At 35.3% G+C, this 23,709-nt stretch overlaps 1 protein-coding gene across 4 annotated transcripts in view; it reads left to right on the top strand.

The window, feature by feature from the left end:
- Nucleotides 1-22,871, top strand: part of CSNK1A1 (casein kinase 1 alpha 1) — a 63,298-nt gene extending 40,427 nt beyond the window's left edge. For 2 of the 4 annotated variants that reach the window (XM_043983362.1, XM_043983365.1), the window contains 4 exons: nucleotides 1,525-1,599; nucleotides 3,169-3,275; nucleotides 9,902-10,050; nucleotides 20,256-22,871. In XM_043983362.1, the coding sequence (XP_043839297.1) occupies nucleotides 1,525-1,599; nucleotides 3,169-3,275; nucleotides 9,902-10,050; nucleotides 20,256-20,263 (339 nt within the window). In that variant the 3' untranslated portion in view covers nucleotides 20,264-22,871. Of the gene's footprint in view, nucleotides 1-1,524; nucleotides 1,600-3,168; nucleotides 3,276-9,901; nucleotides 10,056-20,255 lie in introns of those variants that run through there. The other 2 variants (XM_043983364.1, XM_043983363.1) reach the window with 2 other exon arrangements.
- The last annotated feature ends 838 nt before the right edge of the window (nucleotides 22,872-23,709 follow it).

Here is a 23,709-nt window from a genome sequence, read left to right as displayed (position 1 = left end):
CTACACTCACTTTTATCTGGGACCCAACTTATGACTTTTTCTCATAGGCATATTACACCTTGTCACTGTCACTTCATCTGGGTAGGAGTATGAGCTTAGTTAATGTCTGTAGCACTTTACATTTTACAAACTGCGCGCACACACACACGTAGTTATATATAATATTATGTTAAATATATTTAATTTATATGTTATTACAATTAATCCTGACAGCAACCCTTTGAGGTAGATGTTATTTTATAGAAGAAGAAATTCAGGCTCAGAGAGCCCAGTATCTTTGTGTACATTCATACATCTAGTACAGTAGAGTTGCAACTTGACCTCATGTTTTTCAGACTGTAAGCACAATGTTATTTTCACTTTGCCATTTTTCCCTTTTAAAAATGTTGATCTATTGTGCTATAAAGAATAAGCATACTTTCTGTGTTTAAAAAAAATTGAAAGCATTTCTTTGAAAGTACTTGTATTTTCTAGTAGGTAAAAATCTTGCTATTTGACCTTCTTTAATGAATTAACAACACCCCCCCATAAATGCTGGATTGCTTTATATTAGTTTAAGTACAAGTAGTGAGCTTTGAGAAAAGCTTTCATCTAATGTTGATATTTTCTTTTTTCTTTCTTGTATTGCACAAAAGTATTTTGCTTTGTAAGAAAACTATTAGACAATATTAAATTATACTAAATTAGGACCATGTTTGGTTATTATCTTCTCATTCGCAACCCAGTGCCCCTCCTCGCTCCCCCCACCGCCATGTATTTTGGGAGTACATCTTGTAAAAACCTGTGATTTCACTGGTGTGAAAAAGCTTGAGGAAGCACCTTCTACTAATGTACATTTCAATTCTTTTATAACTTTACTCTCTTAGAGAGAGAGATTGAGTTGAGAGATTTGCCAAAGATCAGACAGCCATTATCTGTTTTAAATAAGACTCAATCCTAAGTCTTGCCAAAGTCTCTCTACTCTGTCTCCCTATTTCTCTTAATCTGTCAGGGGAGAGAAGGAAGTTAACATGGTCAGGAAGATTGTTTTCCCACACTCTTAGGCTCAGCTATTACACAGGGGCTGTGCTGACCCATGAGATTTCCCCATGGGAAACTCAGCTGTACAATTTGCAGTGTAATTGGTATATTTATATTAAAGGATCTTTGTGGGTAATTGTTCTGACTGGGACCCGAAGGCTTGGCTTCCCCTACTCTTTTCTCTTTACAACTTGGGGGACTTAATGAATAGTTGTGGCCTACAACTCTGTTGATGTCCCCCTCTAGACTTTGCTAGATTTGCCTTTGTATAACAGGCACAAGGACATTCCTGAAAATCTTGCAGCTTTATGTGACCGACCAGAGTAGAGGTCCTCTTATGTACCCTTTTGAGAACTCAGGATTGAGAAAAGTTTCAAAACAGAATCTAGGATATTAGGCTAAAATATTTTGAACTACACTAATTCATGTGTTTGTTTTTTAAATCCCTGTGACTGTTCCCCTTTATAATGTTATTGACCATACGGTGTTTCTCATGTTCCATAGGCTGCAACAAAAAAACAAAAGTATGAAAAGATTAGTGAAAAGAAGATGTCCACTCCTGTTGAAGTTTTATGTAAGGTGAGAGGATATAATGGATGCATTTAATTGATTAAGCAAAGAAAAACCATCTTATGAGAAGCATTAAAACTTGAATGTGGTGTCAGGGTGGTCAGTTACCTTTATGCATTTGCTTTATGGTAATGTCATGCTATTTTAAAGAGGTAAAAATGGACATTGAGAAGAAAGGTATAGGATATCTATATATCTCCTTTAAAAAGATTCTCCAAATCCATGTATAATTTAAGAAAATAATTAAAGAAAAAGAAAAGATATCCAGTATATTTATGTTGGCAGGTAGAGTCAACAGAAGAAAGAAGTGGTCGATATAGTAAAGAATAGAATCACCAGTAGACAGACTATTGATTTCGGCATTCCTTTTTTTTTTTTGATGAGGCAATTGGGGTTTTTGCCCAGGGTCACACAGCTAGTAAGTGTTGTGTCTGATGTCGGATTTGAACTCAGGTCCTCCTGAATCCAGGGCCAGTGCTCTATCTACTGTGCCACCTAGCTGCCCCATAGCATTCTTTTGAAGAAATTAGAAGTAATATTTTATCTGGAGTAACATTAGAAAAGAAAAAAGCCTCATTAAATATCTCATCATCATCCCTTTTATATAGTATGCTCTTAGAATTGCTAAATAGTTCGTGTATCATGTAAAAGCTGCCTGAAATACAAGTTTTGTGTAACTACTGTATGTATACTTTTGTTTCAGGGGAATGTAAGGTATGTTATATGCTTTAAAGGAACTCATTCTGTTAGGGAAACAGACCTAATACATGTTTGTGATATGTGTGTATTTTTGGAGGTATATTGTGTATATACATATATATCTCCTTGGATTCCTAAATGAATAACTTGACTTAGAAAACGAAAAGTGTGCTGAAGAAATAAAATTATTTCACATATTTCTGCTTTTCTTTTCCTAAAATGGGAGAAGGGCAAAGGATATGATTTGTATCACACAGTGTATGCTTCTAAATAGCCAGAAATTTTTTCCTAATGGAAACTGTTAAGGGAAAACATTGAGAGAAACAATTGGACAGAAAGGTAAAGAGGTAAAAATGGATCAGGACAGAGGACAGGTATCTGCTATGTGTCCATATCCTGTCTCACTGTTAACTTATTGAATTCAGTTTCTTTTAGATTCTTAAAATTTTTTTACAATAAATAGTTTTCAAAGTCCAAGATAGAAGGGAAATATATTCATCAAATATTAGAAACAGTAACTTATAACTAATATGACCTAAAACTATCTATCTATCTATCTATAAAAGTACATTTTAGCAGTGAGGTACTAATGTGGATGGGAAGTTTGATATCCCTCCCTACCCAAACCCTGCCCTCCCCCCCCAAAAAAAAACCCCACACTGTTGAGAAATTAGTATTAGTGAGTGAATAAGGAAACATGATACTGGTTATATAGAGGAGGCAAACCAAGTTTGAGAGTAGTTACTTTTAAATATCAGACCTTTTGAAATAGTAAACACAGCATCCTGCTTAATTATTGCTTAATCACACATGTAATTGTTTTCTGTTAAGCATGTAGAGTGTTTCTTATTTTAATTATTTTAATTCTTGATCCTATAGGGGTTTCCAGCAGAATTTGCCATGTATCTAAACTATTGTCGTGGACTACGCTTTGAAGAAGCACCAGATTATATGTATCTGAGGCAACTATTTCGTATTCTTTTCAGGTCAGTTTTGAAATGTTGAGGATAAAGCGTCCCACACATATTGCATTATATTAATTCAGCCTTTCCTTTTATTTAATTGTTGTTAAGGGTTAAAATTCTAGCTAAACTGTCTAAAATATCTAATGAGTGGTCGCCAATAAATTATAAGCTTTAGCAAGAGTTAGACTTTTAAGCATTTATTAAGGAGAATAAGAATTTGGTAAAGAGAGAGAAAAAGGCCTAGATTTCTATCTATTAAAGGGAGAGCACATTTCTAGCTCCCTTCTCCACCAGAGTCCAGAGGAAAAGAGCGAGACTGAGCGCCAGTCTCTTCCTTCCTCCTCCCACTAGTCCGCGTCACTTCCTGACTCCTGGTCTTGCCCTCAAAGACCTTCCCTTCATGGGCAGAACTCTTCTACAGTAAGTATCCAGCAGGTGGCGTTATTCCAATCGTTACAGTCCCCCCTGTTGTTCCTCAAGAAACAAAATGTTTCCTTGACGGAACAGTAAAAAGAATATAATAACTATTGCTAACTAATAATATGTGAACAACAATATAGAAAAGGAAGAGAGGAAAGTTTTGTCCAGAGGGGCGATTTTTTTTTTGTCCTCATGAACCGACGCTTTGACATTAGTCTTGCAAAGGGAGGGCCTCTGCAGAGAATACATGTTACAGATGGTGTATATTATAACAGAAAGAGAAAAAAAACAACAAAAACAACAAATCAAAACTGTTCATTTAAAGTCTCTGAAAGTCTTTTCTCAGATGTCCTCTAGGTGTAGTCGTGGAATGGAAGTCTTTTCAGGGGTTGATGTGTGGATGCTGGTAATCAGCCAGGAAAATTTCCTACAAAATTGAGCTTAACACAACTTTAAAATAGCTTTGTCAATAATCAAATCAAACAATGAAAGTTCTCAAAAACATGTCTAAGGGAATTCAGAATCTTAGTTGTTACACATGAAACATATAATAAAACAAAAATTGAAACATTCTTTAAAATTATAATATTACTATAGTCCCCCCTTGTGGAGGGTAATTGAGAAGATAATTGCTGCAATATTAATTATTAAAAATAATTTTTATCTGTTTCATCACTTTTTGCATCATCTGCCTAATTATCCTCATGCCATTATGAGAAATTTTAAAATCTAATATAATTAGTAACAGATGTCAAGGCCAAATTCAACACTGTTATTTATCATGACACCTGAGATAATTATGGGGGTTACCATAAAAGAACAGAGAAATGATGGGATATGAGCATTCCCACACTTGAGCAATATGTACTGCCCATACAGTATGCCAGGCTTAAAATAGGTGGATGGAATATATGTCCATGCCACCGAACATATTGGAGGAAACTGAGTCAGACTTAATCAGATACATGGGATTGAGATGTCCATGGCATCAGGCATATAGGAGGGAGCATAGAAGCCAGGTGTAGAAATGAGATGGGTGGGATGAATACTTCCAGCCATCTGTACAATATTGTGGGGAAAAAGAGAATAAAATATTAAACCAAGAGAATCCAACCTCAACATTTGTCAAAAGCCGTTCCCTCGGCCATACCTTGACTTCATGCATGTCTCCCCTCATGTGACAGTTCAGTGTCTGCTCTTGCATGTATTCCTCTTGTGATTGGATGGCATCTTGGCCAACTGGCATCTGATAACTCAGAATAAAGGCAATTAATGTCTTAAATGATAAGTTCCCATAATCCAAGTCTCATATGGATTTAAAAATTGAGGATAATAAATGATTGCAAAAAATGTGAATACATCTTGACTCAGAACACAATATATAATTATGCAACAATTTCAAATAATACCTCTTTTTACTTAGTATACAATTACTTTTGTGAAAAATCTGAACATACTTAAATACAAGTTAAAGCACAACAGAATCTCAAAGAACTTTTTTTTTTGAAAATAGAAAACTTTTACAAATGTTCCCCTCTTTTTTTTTTTTTTTGGAATATGCTTATCAAAAATAATACTTCTAGAATCAATTTATACTTGCCATGGCAACCAATTTGCCAGGGAAATGCTTTAAAGAGTTTGATCAAATAATCAGTTGAGAAAAAATAACAAAAACAAACAACTCAGAATATGGGAGCACAATACTCCTAGAATTAACACTGTATTATGAAATCAAAACCATCTTGCAATTTTTTCAAAATTAGATAAATGAATAGAAGAAAATACACATGGAACAATAAAAGACAGTGAAATTCAAACTAAGGAAATCTAAATGAACATGAACTTAAAGAGTATTATAAAATATAAACTTGATCACATGACTAAAAAGCTTTTACAAATATTCTCCTTGTTTTAAAAACTAAGTATAAAACACAATCTCAAAAGCAGGAAAATCTCTATGAAAATAAACCCATACCATTAATTTCAAAATGTATATGTAATAGCATAGAAATCCTATGTAACCTCTGAACTGACATTAATAATCTGAGTGAATTCAGAACACTTTTGATTCCGATATCTAAAATCCCCAATACTCATATCAATACCTTGCTGCTTACTTCTACATTTCTGTAAAATATGTACCCTTCCATGGCAAAAGAAGCGGAGTCTTGAACTATGGTGATGATTGTCATTCTTATTCAGCTTAAGTTTTTCTTCTTTAACCCCTCTATATTGTCTGTCGGGCTTTTCACCATACAAACGCTTTATAAGATTACTAATTAAAGACAAAAGCAGGTTAGCAAAATTATGAACAAAACGAGCATATCTGGAATTTAAAGAGTTTTCTAAGATTGTCTCAAAAGCACAGCCAGGCTGGGGAAGGGCTGAGCCTGAAGCTGCAAATGTAGTTAGAGAAAGTTGCGCATGAGCATTAGATCTTTGGACTTCCCGGGCTGGGGAAGCAATGGGCTTGGCCATGGGAGGAGTAGAGGGTGGGGTCTGGAGAGGAGGGGAGGGACCAGCGCAATTTGAATCAGACTTGATTTTGAACTCAGGCCTGGATTCCTCTTCCCCCACTTTGCCTCCAGGTGCTAGGGGATTAAAAGCTTCTAGAGGGTGGGTCATTGCCTCCAGGCATGCAAAATTAGAGCAACAATTAGTGTTAGAACTGGGAAAAGCTGCAGGAATCTCTTCAGGTTTCTCTGAAAAAGCATGGTTGGGAGAGGGAGAGATATTTCCTTGTGTGAGTAAGTTGCTGGCTCTTTTAACAAAAATAAAAAGAAAAATAGAAAATCCACAAAAACAAAGCATTAACATGATCTTATCCCCCATTTGTCTGGTTAAACAGACTAAAATCAAAAATAGGGTAATTAGGGAGTTTAAAAGGTCCATTCGAAAAAATTTAAAGGAAAACACAGCCAGTACGCCAGTACTTAGCAGTTAAAGGGAGAGGGAGGGGAAATTTCTTACCCAACCAGAAGATCAGAAGACTGAAGTTTAGCTTTCCTCTTCGTGGTCAGCCATCTGTTAAGGGTTAAAATTCTAGCTAAACTGTCTAAAATATCTAATGAGTGGTCGCCAATAAATTATAAGCTTTAGCAAGAGTTAGACTTTTAAGCATTTATTAAGGAGAATAAGAATTTGGTAAAGAGAGAGAAAAAGGCCTAGATTTCTATCTATTAAAGGGAGAGCACATTTCTAGCTCCCTTCTCCACCAGAGTCCAGAGGAAAAGAGCGAGACTGAGCGCCAGTCTCTTCCTTCCTCCTCCCACTAGTCCGCGTCACTTCCTGACTCCTGGTCTTGCCCTCAAAGACCTTCCCTTCATGGGCAGAACTCTTCTACAGTAAGTATCCAGCAGGTGGCGTTATTCCAATCGTTACATTGTACTGTGGCAAAATGAGCTAAAAGTGTAAAATAAGTGTGTTAACATCTATATTGGATCTCTCAGAAGGTTATGATGAGGATCAAGTATAAATGTTTAAATGATAACGATGATTTCCCGAGCTTTCAGGGGAAACATTTTTAAAAATTCCAAATTCCATAGGAAATTGAGAAGGCAGTATAGAAAAGTGCTTAGGATTGGCACATAGGAAACTTGATTTATGATCCTGGTTGTCAGTTGGGGCAAATTATCTTCTTGAATATCTGCCTCGTGTTTCTCATTAGGCTATTGCCAGGATCATGTGGGATTACTGTGAAAATGTCTTAACCATAAAGCTTTTTACTAATATAATGATTGTGAATGATAATGACTTTTTCAGTATTCATAGAATAAAACTTTAGGTCTTTTGCTTGGGTATAGAAGAATCTTAGGGGGGAGAGAGGGTCATACTTTTTAATTTAAGCAAGTACTGCATTTTGAACCTAGTTGTGTGTATTAAGATGCTTACAAGCAATATCTATTAGCTTAGAGGGAAGACCTACTGCTATATCATAGTTGTAGAGTGTTTAACACAGTGTCTGGTGCATAATAAGTGCTATATAAATGTTAGCTATTGTTGTTATTTTTGTTACTGTTGATTACTGAGCCACCAGCAAAGAACATTTGAAATTATCAACTGTAGGCACACACTAAACACCTCCAGATGTTTACGTGGGTTCTGTTGACTGCTTTGAGACTTGATGGTAGAAATATGCTACAAATTTACAACAAATTGTAACCAGAATCTTGGATCTGAAGGAAGGCCTTGCCATTTTTCTTCCTCTCCTAGTAATTTCCTCATGGTATTTAGGTCTTTATTTGAGCTGTGTTGATTATATCAATGTTCTCACCACTCTCTTCCTTTAGGCACTTCTTCATACTACTTGATTTCCCATTTTGAAATGAAAAGCAGTATAGCATGAGGGTTTGCACATGCGCAAACACCTGACTACATGTAACTTGACCAAAGCAGGACCATAAGCATGTGATTGATCATCTATGAGATAACAACCTCATGACAAAATTTAGCATTAGGTAGCATAATTAGCTTTATCTGAGCATGGGGTTTTGAGGTTTGACTTAGAGGGATTTTTTACTCTTGTTTAATGTTTGAAGGTCATATACCATGGACAAATATATTTGGAGTGGTTTTCCCCACACACAAATTTTTTTTATTTATTTCTTTATTTTCATGTCTAGTAGAATGATTTCATGGCCAGTGATGGCCAGACTGTCTCTTAATCAAAGAGAAATTGTTCTTGTGGCTGACATTACTTATTTCTCTGGTAAACCTCTAAATCCGCTGGCGTGTCCCCAGGCAATACAGATATGCTTCTCATAGGCTTCTTGTTCTAAAAATATAATTTATAATCCCAGTTTGTGTGATACAGCTGTAGTGTAATAACTACATTTGGAATTAGAAGCACTGAGTTTAAAAAGTCCTACTCTGCTATTCACTAGTTTTGTGACAAATTAAGATTACTTAAAGCTTCTTTTTACTCATCACTAAATTAGGTTTAAATACCTGCACTAACTACCTCAGTCACACGCTCCTTTTTTTTTTTTTTTTTTGGTGGGGGCAGTGAAGGTTAAGTGACTTGTCCAGGGTCACATAGCTAGTGAGTGTCAAGTGTCTGAGGCTGGACTTGAACTCAGGTCCTCCTGAATCCAGGGCCAGTGCTTTATCTACTACACCACCTAGCTGCCCGGTCACAGGCTCCTTTTAATGACAAAAGCTATATTAAGGCAAAGTGCTATACAAATGCTATCTATTATTAGTACTTTGCCTTTTTTTCTTTTAAAAGCTAGATCTTTTTATTTATCAGCCTTATGATTGAAAATGCTCATTTTGAGACATCATTGTCTTTTTTATTTATTTTTTTAGTGAGGCAATTGGGGTTAAGTGACTTGCCCAGAGTCACACAGCTAGTAGGTGTTAATTGTCTGAGGCTGGATTTGAACTCAGGTACTCCTGACTCCAGGGCTGGTGCTCTATCCACTGCACCACCTAGCTGCCCCTGTCATTCATTGTCTTTTAAGTGCTACTTTTTCACTACTTCCTCCTACCCATCAGTAATTCAGTATTGAATGATATTTCACCAGGGGTTGTTGGGGTAGTATGTATTGTTATCAACTTTGATCCTATGCTTTGTGTTTGTGTATACTTATACGTATATACATGTACATGTTTATGTGCATATATACATTTATATACACAGTCTCAAATAAGTTTGATGGCTTGGGTTTTGTTGTTTGAGGGCTTTTTTTGGAGGAAAAAATTATAAAGTTAATCTCAGAACTTTTATAAGACTAGCACAATAAAATACTTGTAAGAATACTTTGACACCATGACCTATCCTATATCTAAAGAGAGAATGAAATTAATAGACTAGTTTTGAACTAATTTACAAGAAGGAAAAAAAATCTGTTAAGATGAATTATGTTTTTATTTCATTAAAATTTATTTTATTTTTATTTTCAGTTCCAACTTCTCTCTCTCCTTCCATACCTCCCCCACCCACCGAGAAGGCAAGAAATATGATTCTTATACATGAGTCATGGTAAACATATTTCTGAATTTGCCATGTTGGGGGAGCCATGGAAGGCAGGAAAAAGAAAAGGAAAAAAATATGCTTCAGTATGCTCTCTGGGGCCATTAGTTCCTTATATGGAGATGTATAACGTAAAGATAAATTTTATCAGCCCTTAAGAAGACATGGATTGTTCTATGAATTGTCTGTCTTTGGTATTTGAGCGTAACAGTTACCAAGTGTTGGTGTAAAGTAAATTATTTTTCCCCCGTAGGACTCTGAATCACCAGTATGACTACACATTTGATTGGACAATGTTAAAGCAGAAAGCAGCCCAGCAGGCAGCCTCTTCCAGTGGGCAGGGTCAGCAGGCCCAAACCCCCACAGGCAAGCAAACTGACAAAACCAAGAGTAACATGAAAGGTTAGTAGCCAAGAACCAAGTGACGTTACAGGGAAAAAAATTGAACACACAATTTGGGTCAGTCAGTAATGTGTTAGATCAAGGAGGTGGTTTAAAATACACACACATTTGGCTCTTGATTAAAAAAATTCAGACGTCCTTGGAAAATTTGACTACTAACTTTAAACCCAAAATGTCCTTGTTCATATATATATATATATGTATATATATGTGTGCGTGTGTCCACATATATATATGTATATATATTTTCATATATATATATGTGTGTATATTTATATCATTTCTCTTGGGATGTTGGGTCATTTTTAACAACTGCATCTTTTTTACTCATGCATTAACCCTCTTTCCAAGCAAAAACCATGACTTGGTGTTGGGAATGTGATCAATGAATTATTCAATCCAGAATCCTAGACCTAACACTTGTTCTCTCCCCGCCCTTTTTTAGGAATGGGTTTGGTTAGCCATGGTATTTTCAAACTAACTGTGTCACGGTTTTTCTTTGCATGATAATGTTACAGTAAATTTGTAAAATTGTGGATATGCCAAGTGAAGAGGTGGCATTACTGTGAATGTTCATACTCATATGAGTATGCCTTAGTTGCAAAGAATTTTACTTAATATATATCTTATGCATAACTATATCAATTACCTTATTTTCTTAATTCCAAATATTTGGGAGACTTCAGCTAAAGGATTTTAAAGAAAATATGCAAACTTACTTGGGTTATGGTTTAGAAGTTCATTGTACATTTTCTTTATTTTAAGAGCTTGCAACTTAAAGGTGCCTGTTTTCATGGAGCACAGGACTGCTGCATTACTGGTTTCTTCCTCTTTACCTATGACCTTATTTTCAGGGAGTGGAGGTTTTATGGCAATTTGCACTCATTATGTAAGCTGCCTTGAGACCCCGCTTCCTTTATGCATTCTTTTTCCTTGCGGACCTACTGGAAATTTTGCTTGACAATCCTGGATATTGGTGATGGGATTTGATTTTTTTTTTTTTTAATTTGTGATGTCTTTATTGCTGTGTGAATGATCCAGTTTGAATATAGTCTTCAGTTTGCCCTTGATCTGTAGTCTGATTAAAACCTTTTATAACAGCCAACTTTCAAGTCAAAAAATGAAAGATCTTAATTCTAAGTTAGTTTCAGAAGCCATAATTTACTGATGTCATCCTCATCTCAGAAGCTAATTTTCGATGTTCGTGACATTCATAATAAAGTTATCAAAGGAAAAAAGTGAGGGGGGGTAAACCAAAGTTCAAGTCACAGTTAAAAAACAAAGGAGAGCAAAATGTTAGCTGCCTACAAAGAGGAATTTTTCACACACACACCCCCCCCCCCCCCACACACACACCCGGCAGTGAGGGTTAAGTGACTTGCTCAGGGTCACACAGCTAGTGTCAAGTGTCTGAAGCCAGATTTGAACTCAGGTCCAGGGCCAGTGCTTTATCCACTGTGCCACCTAGCTGCCCCCACGTTTTTGTTTTTGTTTTTGCAGAACAATGAGTGTTAAGTGACTTGCCCAGGGTCACACAGTTAGTAAGTGTCAAGTGTTTGCAGCCAGACTTGAACTCAGGTACTCCTGACTCCAGGGCCAGTGCTCTATCCACTCTGCCACCTAGCTGCCCGATGATTTGAGGTGTTCTTTCTGTGCCATAAAAAATGACTGCTGAATTTGGGTTTTGTAGGTAAATTCATTTGGAAATCCATAGTAAAACCATCACATGTTACTTAATGGGACCAAAAATAGGTTTCTGAGAAAAAGAGAGGAGCCAAATATGGATTGAAACTGTGGAAGCTGGATGAATCAGCCAGCTCTCTGGGTAGAGTTTGAATATGACCAGAATTGTTTCTCAGGAAAGTTAATATTTAAATTTTGTTAATATTAATTGCCCTCGTAAAATTCAGAAGAGGATTTATTTTTAATTTGTAGTTGGACAGTGACCAGAGGAGAGCTGCCAGGATTAATGGAAGGAACTAGGTATATTTAGCCAACAAAAGATAAAACGAAGCAAACATTACTCCTTGCCTTCAAATATCTGAAGGACTGTCATGTGGCAGAAATGCTAGACATAATTCTGTATAACTCCAGTAATTCTGCTTAAAAATTAGAATCCCTGGTCTTCTGAACTTTTGAATTTCCTATCACTGGAAGTACAAAAGCTGAGTTAACTGACTGCCTGTCGGTGGATGTTGAATAGGGCTGCAGTTTTTGGATTTGTTGGAAGTTTGGACTAGATGACCTCTGAAATTCCTTTCTTATTTGAGATTCATTATTCTCTTCCATATTTGTCTCTGCAAATGCAGATTTTAAGAAATAGTTGATGACTTGATTTACATGGAAAGAGTGACAAGTATTGCCTGCTTCACCAGTGCCCTGGTTGTAGATTTCATTTAGGGCATATTGTTCCTTTTATGTATGCTAGTTAGGTTATAGAACCTATAAGTTAGCAAATGTACAATTGTACCAGTGTTATTGAAGGAAGGAAGTTATATCCATTAATTATAACTCATTATTAGGACGAGCAGCTCTGGTGTAATTTTCCTTACAAATGAAATAATTTGTTACTGTAATAAACTGAAACAAATTTTCAAAAGCTAGTTAGGGTCCATTTTCTTAACTAAACACACTCAGATTAGATTGGAATATTAATTAATTTAGAGCATTTTATTTTAATTAGGTAACTTCCAGAAAGAATTAGTAAATCATTAGTTTTCAAAGCTGGAAATTTTATTATTGTAGAGATCATCTGGTAAAATCACGACTTAAAGATAAAGATCATGTCTCCTGAAATATTCTTGGTAAATAAACAATGTGACACCATTGCTCTCCTCTAGTGCAAGTCCACTCCACTTTTGGACAGCTCTAATAGGGAATTCTACCAGTTTTGCCTTTTTTCAGGCCATTAGTCTAATGTCCTTTATATGTTACAGTATGAGTTTCTGAACCAATAAACAAGCAGAAGCAAGACCTTTTATTTCCAGATCTCAAAGAAAAGATTCTGGGCATATTGAATTTATATTTTCTTGCAAAAATATTATTAAAAAATTTGGGTGATGGGGATTTTTCTCATAAACCTCTATAAGTTTTGCAAAAAATTTATTAGAATGTGTTAGTTTTCTGACAAATGTATTCCTTCACCTTCAGTAAAAAGATGGCCATGAAGATTTGTAGTAAAGGTTTTTGTATTTTTTTTTAAACTGAGGGAGCTCACATTTCATTGACTGTTCTTTCAGAAAGACAGTCTGGGGGGAAAATATTTGGCCCTCATATAAAGTATTACTTGTGATCAAAATGCCCCCACACCCCAAATGACCAACAGCTGTTACTTGAGATTCCTTGCCTGCCAGGTACTGACATGTAATAGTTTCTATGGGTTGGCAACTAGGGAAATCTTTTCATTGGCATTAGAAGACTTTTTGCCTTTATACTTAGTCAAAGAATTGGGGTATCAGGAAATGACAATGTCAAAGATAGTCTTTTCTCTAAAATGTTTTCCTAGAATTTTTAAGACTTTTAAAATTGGGGGATTTAATTACTTGTCTGTGTTCGGCAGTTGGTAACATTGTCAAATTGTTTTCCTTTTGGTTAGTTTTTAAATTCTTCTAACGAAGTCGAATTCTTTTAAATCAAAACCAATAAAGGCTAGCTAAAGAAAATTAACAGCCCTGGACTGTTCTTGCAGTACTGGCTTTTATGTAGTGATTTTATGTAGTTTCCTAGCTACTGAACTTTTGCTTGACTTTTCAGAAATTTAAGTTATGCTTATATAAAACCTATCAATCTGCAAAAATGACATTTAAAGGTTAAATAACCAATATTTCTTTTCTTTTGTTTGGATCATATAAAACCCAAGCACCAAACAAATCCTAATTTCCTACATATTCATTTTTCCTCATTTGTGGTGTGTGTGTGTGTGTGTGTGTGTGTGTGTGTGTGTGTGTGTTTTGGGGGGGCGGGCCAATGAGGGTTAAGTGACTTGCCCCAGGGTCACACAGCTAGTATAAGTGGCAAGTGTCTGAGGCCAGATTTGAACTCAAGTCCTCCTGAATCCAGGGCCTGTGCTTTATCCACTATGGCACCCAACTGTCCCCTAATTTGTAGGGAAAAAATGTTTTCCCTTAGTCTCTTGAATTTTTTTCTTTTTTTGAAACATTAACCAGCATGACAGAGCCTTCTAAGTAAACAAACCTTTTCTTTCTTTTTTTTCCCCAGACCTTTTCTTTAATAAATATTTTTATAAGTGATTAAGCTTTCTGTTGTCTAAAAGTAGCTAGTCATTCACTCTTCGGTCAACTGTCAACCCTTTTCCTTTTCCTCCTTAGTTCCTTAGCCATGATTCCTCCTTCACTTCTTCCCTAAGAAAGGAGGGCTGGATTTTCATATTCTTAATACTGTGTCTGAATAGGGAAATGAAACTGCCTGTGTGCCCTACACCTAATAAAGACACTTAAGAAATAGAAACCAAAAAAAAAATAGAAGCACATTTTTAAATCAGTTACTCATTTTTTCTCTTTGCACATCTACTTCACTAGCAGTCAGTTTTTAAGAACTTGAGTTTACTAAAGGAGGGGGGGGGGGAACTAGGATATCAGTTCCAGTTAACCTGAGCAAATAAGGGTGTAACTCTTAGAAGTAATGAAGTTTACCAAGGGTGGTATAGGATAAAGTCATTTACTTAATTTTAAGGGCCCAAACAATTCATTTCCCCACTAGAAACTGGAAGAGGGAAATTCAGGGAGTAAAAGCATTAGAAACAAATATAACGTTTGTCTTTATGTTGGAGTATGCTGTTTTGATTTTGCCTATCAAGAAATATTTGTGTCTACCAGGGCTTTTGATCTCTCTATGAGGGTTAACTTTAATTTTGATGGACGTTAACTTTTAACAGAGTGCTAAATAAATATACAAAATGGTGTTATCAAGAGCATTTAGTACTAATTTTTAGAGAGAGAACCTAAGTAGAACCTATAAGTTAGCAAATAAGATACCTGTGACATTTTTAAAAAAATACATACAGGGTGTTCCAGAAGTCTAACAAAGCTTAAAACTTTTGGCAACACCCTGTATTCTGATGCATGTCACAAGTAGGACCCAGCTCAACATTTTTATCAACAACTTGAAGACATTGATGAAACACACTCATTAAGTTTGCAGCTTAAAATCTAGAAGGAACAGATGTGCTGTACAACAGAATCTGGCTTCAAAAATATCTCAATAAGCTTAAATGATGGATGGAAACTAGCAACATGAAATTTAATAGGTGTAAAGGTAAGCTTAAAATTAAGATTCAGATTAAAAATCCATCATTCAGATACAGGGTAAGAGAAACCTAGCTTAAAAGCTGTTTATATGAAATTGAATTTAGTTTGTGTTATCTGCAGGCTTAGTATAAGTTTAGCTGTGCAGTGTAGCTACCAAAAATGAGAATGTGCTATTCAACTGAATTAATAGAGGTTTGTGTTGAGAATTTGGCGAAGTGATAGATTTTTTACTCTGTCCTCATCTCATCAGCCTGATGCTACAGCATTGTTTTTTCAAGAGGGACATAGACAAGATATGTCCAAAGGAGGGTGACCAGGGTGGCTTTTAGGTCTTTTGGCTTTGTCATATGAAGTTCTCTTGAAGGAATCTGGGACTGTTTTGGCCCATAAAAAAGCACACAGGATGGAAGTGTGGGTGAGAGAATGATCTCTGTGTGAAGAACTGTCATATGAATTCTTTGTCATATGAATTGTCTTTGTTCCAGATAACAGAACTGAACTTATAGATAGACTTTAAAGAGAGACACATTTCAGGCATAAACTTAAGAGGGAGAACTTAAAGGTAAATTAGGACTGTTAAAATGGAATGTGCTGGAGGTAGCGCAGTGTCAACGGTGTGATGATAAAGGAAATCTCTGCAGTGGTTAACAGGTTCAAATAGGTGGCTTGTTAAGGTACATTTCAGTTGAATTCTAGAATGAAGCATGACAAAAAATAATTCACTTGAGTCTGCATTGTATCATAAAGGAACACCACCAGTATCTTTTGATACAAAGAAAAGGCAAAAATATGTTCTAAGTAATGTTGCAAGTGTGAAAAAATTATGCATAGGAAGTATGTTTGTTATCTCCCAGACCTTTCAGTCTAATGTTTAAGTATGCTTAGCATTTATGCTAAATACTGCTATAGTCTAGATAGCAAAGCCGGTATGTTATACAGTTTGTTGATTTGAGATGATCTTTCTCTTCATTGTGAGAATGTTGACAAACAAATGGAGTGATACTGTTTCATCATGCCTACTTTACCAGTCTCTTTTCTTACCCTCCAATGTTTACTGGACTTCAGCTTCAGTTTTTGTCTAGCATAACTTTTTCTGACTTCACCAATTACTGCTAGGAACATGTCTGGTTACTCAGCAGCATAGTGCAAATCACAGGCGAAGATCATGGACCATGTCTGGAAATGCTAATCTATTCGGGGGAAAAAATCTGAGAATCTAATGAGGTGCCAGAAGAGATGTGACTGACTACTGGAATCTAGAAAAATTGAACAATAAAACTGGATTGCTAAGAGCTTAAAATAAACCAACAAGAAAGAAGATAAATGTCAAAGAATCCATTGTGATTTGAACTCCATCTTTTCCAAAAACTCACTGAATCTTTCATACTCTTGGCATTGCTATATTTCTGAGTAGCTCTTTAACAAGTGAGAAGGCCTTGTGAATAACTAAATGGAGTACGATGTTGCTGTAACACACTGATGATATGGAATAGCTTCCACTTGTGAGAGGAAATCAGTCCAACGGTCTATAATGCAGTGTCTTCTATTTGGGAGGAGTCAGTATAACAGGTATTACTTTCAAATAAAACAACTTCACACATCTCTCTAACTGGTGACCTTTGTTAAAGTAAAGCTTTGAAAGCATTTAAGTTCATTTAAGTTTCATTGTGGTCATCCTTGAGCTAAGTGAAATAAATGTTGTACCTGCTGTGTTTAATCCTTACTTGTCCTTTGCTATTTCCTTTATCTCTTCCCACATACTGCATTTTTTTAAAGCTTCTGTGGGAAGGCAGCATTGCTATTATTAATTAAACTTTGTATGCTGCTATCTTATGGTTCAAATTCTAGAATTTTCATTGTTTGATTTCATTGAATCTTGAGTTATTAAAAACTGTCCAAAATATAGTATAATGAAGATAGGAAAACTCCCTGTTTGTATTTCTAAGGTGTTGTTACTTTATCTTTTATCAAGTGTTTCTAAACTCTTAAGGCTTATATAAGACCTTGCTTACTATACTAGATAAATAACGATCAGTTAATTTTGATTTTTGGTTATTGTTCCGATTTGATCTAAGTGGGAAATGTGGAAATTTATTATGTTGGAACATCAGTAAAGACTGCACATATATGGGCTAATATATAAATTTATGGGTTCTCCTGGCTTCTATAAAGCTTAATACTTTTTTATTTCTTTTTAATATATATTTACAGGTTTGGGAGAAACTTCAAAGTAGAGAAAAAGCCAGATGCATACCACTGACTTCTGGACTATCACCTTAACTTCAAGCTCTGGTTTTACTGTTTCCAGGAGGAAAAGGATTTAGCCCTTAGTTTAGCTGAAGTTTCCGTGAAGATGGCATCTTTAAGCGACCTTTATCTTTTGGAAGCCAGGAAGTTCCTGGCTTCATCTGGACTGAAAGATAAAAGCCAAGGAATAAAGGATTATGCTAACTGGAAAAAGAATTCAAGAGAGTATTTAATGCTTGAAGATGAGATGCAAAGCGCAAATATTATATATATGGTGGATATGCGTATTGGTTCTCTTTTCCTCCCCTATCCCTCCCCTCAAATAAATGTTTATTGAGCTCCACTGAAATCCTAGGATAATTTACTAGAGAAATGATCATCCTTGGGTGGAGTATATATTGTTGACCCGTTTCTAGAGCTGAGTCTGCAATTAACTACCACTACTTTCAACAACACTGCCCCAGTGGACTGTCCCCTCCTTAAATATTTATCTCTGAAGTGGTCTAGTTGGCACAGAATAATTTTCAGAATTGGTCCAATTAAATGAACAGAAGTCTTTGTATAATTTTAGCTTGCATGCTTTTAAGGGAAGTGAAGACTTTCCTCTCTCCTTCCCCTCTCAAAAAGTAGACCAAGAATTTAACCTTTAATTACATTGCAAATTTGATTTCTCTGTCAGGAAAAGGAAGTTATTGCCACATTTCTGGTTTAATGTTAGGTTCTGGTTATATAACTAAAGATTTCTTCACATTTTCACTAGGCTCTAAAGAAGGATTTATTTATGGGTTATAACAAAAATTACCAAGAATGATTGCAGGCTTTATGGTTTAAAAACAACAACAACAACAAAAAACAGAAAAAACCTGTTATTTCCAGTTGATTAAAATTTAAACTGCTGGCCATGAAAGAATTGGGTTCACCTTGAGTTGTACAGTTTCATGTAATTCTTTGAAATTAGGTCATGATCATTGAACATAGCCATTCTTAAGGTAAAATGAATTTGTTAATCTACAGGCTTTATTTTTTTTAAATGCATGTCTAAGTTATCCCAAGTTAGTTCTCCATTTAAACAGCAATATATCTTTGTATGTACCAGTCACTGTATACTTATCAGTAGCAGTTTGTTATGTGACTATACAAGAGATGTCCCATACATACATGATTGCCAGGTAACTGAGTAATAAGACAGATTCGTAGATTATAGAGAAATGGTCAGGTCTGATTGGGTTGGAGAGTCTGAGGATGGCTTCATGGAAGAGGTAGGGCCTATGCAAAACGGTTATAAACAAGCAGAAGGTTTACTTCAAGTGTGAAGAAAAGGTTAAGAGCAAAAGTTAATGGTGTTTTTCATGTTAGGTGAAAGTAAGAGCTCATTCTGTGGGGTTGTATCAAGTTGAACAAGAGGCATTTCTGGCTTTCCTTTGCCTTTTCCTAACACTTCAAGTTTTGTTGTTTCCTGGAGGAAATTTAAATTGCTGTCCGCATTTACATTTGAATTCTGGTATCAGGAAAGAGTGGTGGATCCCTTTTTTCCAACATTTCCTCCTAATGCCAGCCTTTTCTTTCTGTGGAGCTAATAACCACTTACAATGTATGATTTGATTGATGCTCCACAGGCCTTTTTGCCTCGGTCTCTCATAGCACAAATAAAAACACCTGTGCGTGGCAGAAGTTTTCACTATTACCATATATTATGGTGGTTTTGGAACATGGGTTTTTCTTTTCTATAAAGATGTAAAACAGGTTTGCCAGATGGATTTTTGAGTGTAGCAGTAATAGTTGATCGAGCTTCTTTCAGTAGTCACTTTTAAGGGGAAGTGAGGCATTTTCACAAAAATGGTTGAATACAATGCCTCTAAAGGGAATCTAATTTGACATCTATTAAAAAAGGTAATCTAAAGATAAAAGTATAATACACTTTAATGAAGAGGTAAGACAGGTGTCAGTAGCTGATGAAAAAAGTTACTACAACTTAGTCAAAGTGACAAGTAAGCTCATTTACCTGGCTTGGGTTCTAGAGCTAGGAAGAGTTTTTTGAACATTGAAAGAAGACATAATGGACATAAAAATCTGATACTTTGGTCATTGTAAGATTGGGGAAATTCTGTAATTAGCTACCTGAATTTAAGCAACATGTTCATATCAGCTTTTGAAACTAAACTAAACCCTAAAAGATTTAGTAGGAAAACGGCATTTTGGAAGACCTTTGTTGTCTAGCAGTCTTCAAGGATGGAACCCAAACTTTCTTGATCAGATCACCTTAGCCAAATTAAGTGGAATAAAAAGCAGAAATTACAAATGACTTTTTAATTTAACTAAAGTTGATTTATTCCAGCTTGTTGAACATTAGCTAATCTCCAGTTGTTAAAGTAATCCACATCTTAGGCTCACCCTAATCAAAAATCCTTGGGTTTCAGAATTGGCCACTACTAGACAGTTGTGTCTTGACCTATGAGTAACTTTAAAGTAGATGTGCTTGACTAAAGAGCCACAATATTCAATATGCAAAGGAGAAAACAACCCTCCAATTAGGAAAGGGTATTCTTAACTTTCAGAATACAGATTCAAAGGCTAATGAGAGATTCCATTTCTCAGAATTCTTAGCTTGGCTCAGTTCCCCTGCTCTGGATATAGTTTTTCTTTTTCAATTTGAATTAACTCATTTCTCTTTTCTCTGTCTCTTTTGGGCAGGTTTCTAAACATGAAGAGGAACAGATGAAGCAGAGCAGATGATCAGAGCAGGACTTGTTACTCCCCAAATCTAGAAATTTTAGTTCATATGTACACGTACCAGTGGTTGTGGGCAACCATTTACTTGGTGTAAAGAACTTAATTTCAGTATAAACTGGCTCTGGTCAGCTTTGGTGATGCTGCATCCTGAGTTGTAGCCGCTGTAATTGTGAATATTAACTGAGATAGTGAAACATGGTGTCCAGTTTTCTATTGCATTTTTTCAAGTGGAAAAGTTAACTAAATGGTTGACACACAAGTGGTGGAGAAATTGTGCATATGCCAATTTTTTGTTACCTTTTATTTTGAACTACACTGCTTTGAGATCGTTTCAGAAGAACGGCATGAACAGTTTTCAACTACAGTTGTGATAATTGTAAATGTTCACAATTGTGCACTCTTAGGGTTTTTTTCCTTCCTAGGGTTTGAAAGTTGTAAACTTACACATTCTTAAAATTGTTGGCTTCTGTGTGCAAATCAGCTGACATGGTAGCAACCAAAGATTCCAGTTTTTAAGCATATGAAAGACTCTGCCTGCTTAACTGTGCTAGAATTAACAGCATCTAAAAGTGAAGACTTAAGAAAAACTTAGTGACTACTAGATTATCTTTAGGACTCTGCATTAACTCTATAATGTTCTTGGTATAAAAAAGAAAAACAACATATTCGTCACAGAAATTTAGTTAACATCTTACAACTAAACCTGTATGTAAGTTGCTTAGATCAATGTAATCACTGTAAACATCTATATGACCTGGGATTTTGTTTTTATTTTGAAATGGGAGCTTTTTTTGTTTACAAGTTCATTAAAAACTAAAAAAATGTTTCTGTAAAAAAAAAATTTTTTTTTAAAGAAATGCCTTGCTAATTCATTTATAGAATCAACATCTCCCCAGTTTTTTTAATAGACTACTTGACGGCCATTGTTAAATAAGTCATATTCTTTTGCAAATCATTTTAGATTTAGTGTTGTACCTCTTCCTCTTTTTTTTAAAAAAATAAATTTTGTATTTTTTTTCCTCAAGGGAGAAGGCATTCTTGACTTTTTTTTTTTTTTTTAAGTTCTTGCATCAATGCCTAGTAGTGCAACTGCAGGACTGGTGTTGGTAGCTCTAGTGTTGCCATTGACTAAACAGCTGGACTGATTTGTGTTGTTCCTTTTGAAAATAAGAATGGAAGTGTTAAAGGGTTTGCAAACGAAGGAGATTTTCTTTCAAATTCTTGTGAAGTGGCTATGACCAGATTGTTTATTGTGTTAGATTGCCTCACACTGTGGTGTTCTCATGATTACTATCCCCAGCCCTCCAAGGCAGCCTGTGTGAGTGCTTTTTCCAGCTTATTTGTAAATTTTCTTTCTCTTTATCTCTGACCCAGTGGAAAGAAAAAAAATTGATTGCTGGTAATCCTTTAAACAGTGTAATTTATTCATTTATAGCATGTCAGAATAAATTAAAAAAAAAAACATTGTCTGAAAATGCTACCAGATGCCTATGTGTAAATGTGGTGTTTTGTACATTAACTTTAAGACTGTAAATTTACCGACGTTAAGGTTTAGTTTTGTGCCCTTTAATTCCAATTTAGTTTTTTTTTTTAATTTGAAAACTGCCTTAGCAATAATTTCATGATTGCCACATTCAGCCATTAAGGTGGTATGTGTGTATATGCATATACATACATATATATGTATATATATGTGTGTGTATATATATATATATATATATTAGACTTCAATACTGCAAGCATCTTAATAAATGAGCTCTTGGGGGTAGTCAGCTTATTGTAATGATTCTTTTTTCCCCTAGCCTTTCTAGCTTGTTACGGTGTTAGTTGCTTTATTAATAAACCCTTTTTTGGTACTTTAGCTAGAAATTGGACTCATAAAGCTATTTTAAAGTATGGTTTGTGTAAAAGAAAAGAAAGAAAAAGTTTTGGCTTGGTTAATGATTTTACCAAGTTGAGCTTCCTCTGGCAAATATTTTCCAGTGCTTTTATTTACTATGCACTTAGACTATGCACTTTTTCTGAAATATTTTTGTAACACTTAAACCTTTTTGTATTTTTGCCATTTGAAAAGGTTGTGGTGTAGTCCGTTTGTAATTAAGTTACAGATTTGACTGTTTAGCTTTGTAAATCCAAATGTAGGTATTTGTCCTGAGTGTATTGTCATTCCATCTGCAGCTGGAGCTGGAATCCCATTCATCTTCTAGCTACCATTCCTTTTCTTCATAGTTTGACAAAAGAAGAATTTGAAATTCAGTGAATGCACTAACAGATGCTGACTGGAGAGGAATCTCATTTGAACAAAATGTAAATTACGCTTTTCCACTAAAATGATGGTACAAGTTGAAGACAAGACACTCTGAAATTGGACAACCTGACCACTTTTGGCTCCACAGTGGCTTACTCAGCTGAACTCTAGGTTATTTCTACTTTGTTCACCCATTGGAGGTGCTGTTTAAAAAATGTTGGGAGATGGCCATTCTAACTATTGTTTGAATGTCTCTGTTTTGGGAAGAAATAACAAGCAAATAAAAGTGGAGGGAGAGACTGGTTATCTCTTCCCCATATTATTGTGGATATGATCTTATGACCTACAAATGCCTTTTTAAAGGGGTTGTTTTTACTGTAAATTTACCACTGGTAAGTTTTGAAAAAATTGAGGTTCTGTTATACTTACTGTTACTGCCATATTGACATTAGTTATACTCTCATGTCCCCTTATAACAAAGCTCTAGTCAATGGTCTATTCCCCCAGAATTCTTAAATGCAAATTTCTTGTGATAAAAGGTGTATAAATCGTTGCTCATGTTAACAGGGTGAACCTCAAGGAGGTAAGGAAACTGGAACCTCCTGCATAGTCTTAATTTTTGAAAGAAGCTTAAACAGCTAAATTCAATTTTTTCCCCTCACTAGGACATTTGATGACGGGTTCACATATTGCAATGCCCTGAGTTTCTTAAATAACCAGTTCTGATTTGAATTACCCAATTTTCTTGTACATTTTTTCAAAGTAAACATTTATATGTTTAATTAAGTGGAAATTAGGTAATTAAAAAAATTTGATTTGTTATCATATGGCAAATTAATATACCAATTTCTATTAACTGGAACTTGAAAGATTTTTAGCATCTTTTTGTGCTGTAAGTGCCAAGAGTTTATTCAGTCATAAATATGAATTAGTTATGTGCCTTACTTGAGATTGAGTTTTTTACAGTTATATAAAGTTGTCCGAGTTTCATGTTTGCCATTGAAATGAAATTGTTACTGTGCCTGTACAGGTAGTCATACCCTTCCTTATTCCACCTCATCACTTTGCTTTTTGTTGAAGTGTAGTTTCATTATGCTGATTTTTCTGATCACCATTCACATGTTTAAAAATATTTATTTTCCCCATAAGCCCACACACAGAATGCCA

Source organism: Dromiciops gliroides, chromosome 2 (assembly GCF_019393635.1).
Source record: "Dromiciops gliroides isolate mDroGli1 chromosome 2, mDroGli1.pri, whole genome shotgun sequence".
Taxonomy (NCBI): domain Eukaryota; kingdom Metazoa; phylum Chordata; class Mammalia; order Microbiotheria; family Microbiotheriidae; genus Dromiciops; species Dromiciops gliroides.
The sequence above is the reverse complement of the archived record's forward strand: the minus strand, read 5'-3'. Positions and strand labels throughout refer to the sequence as shown.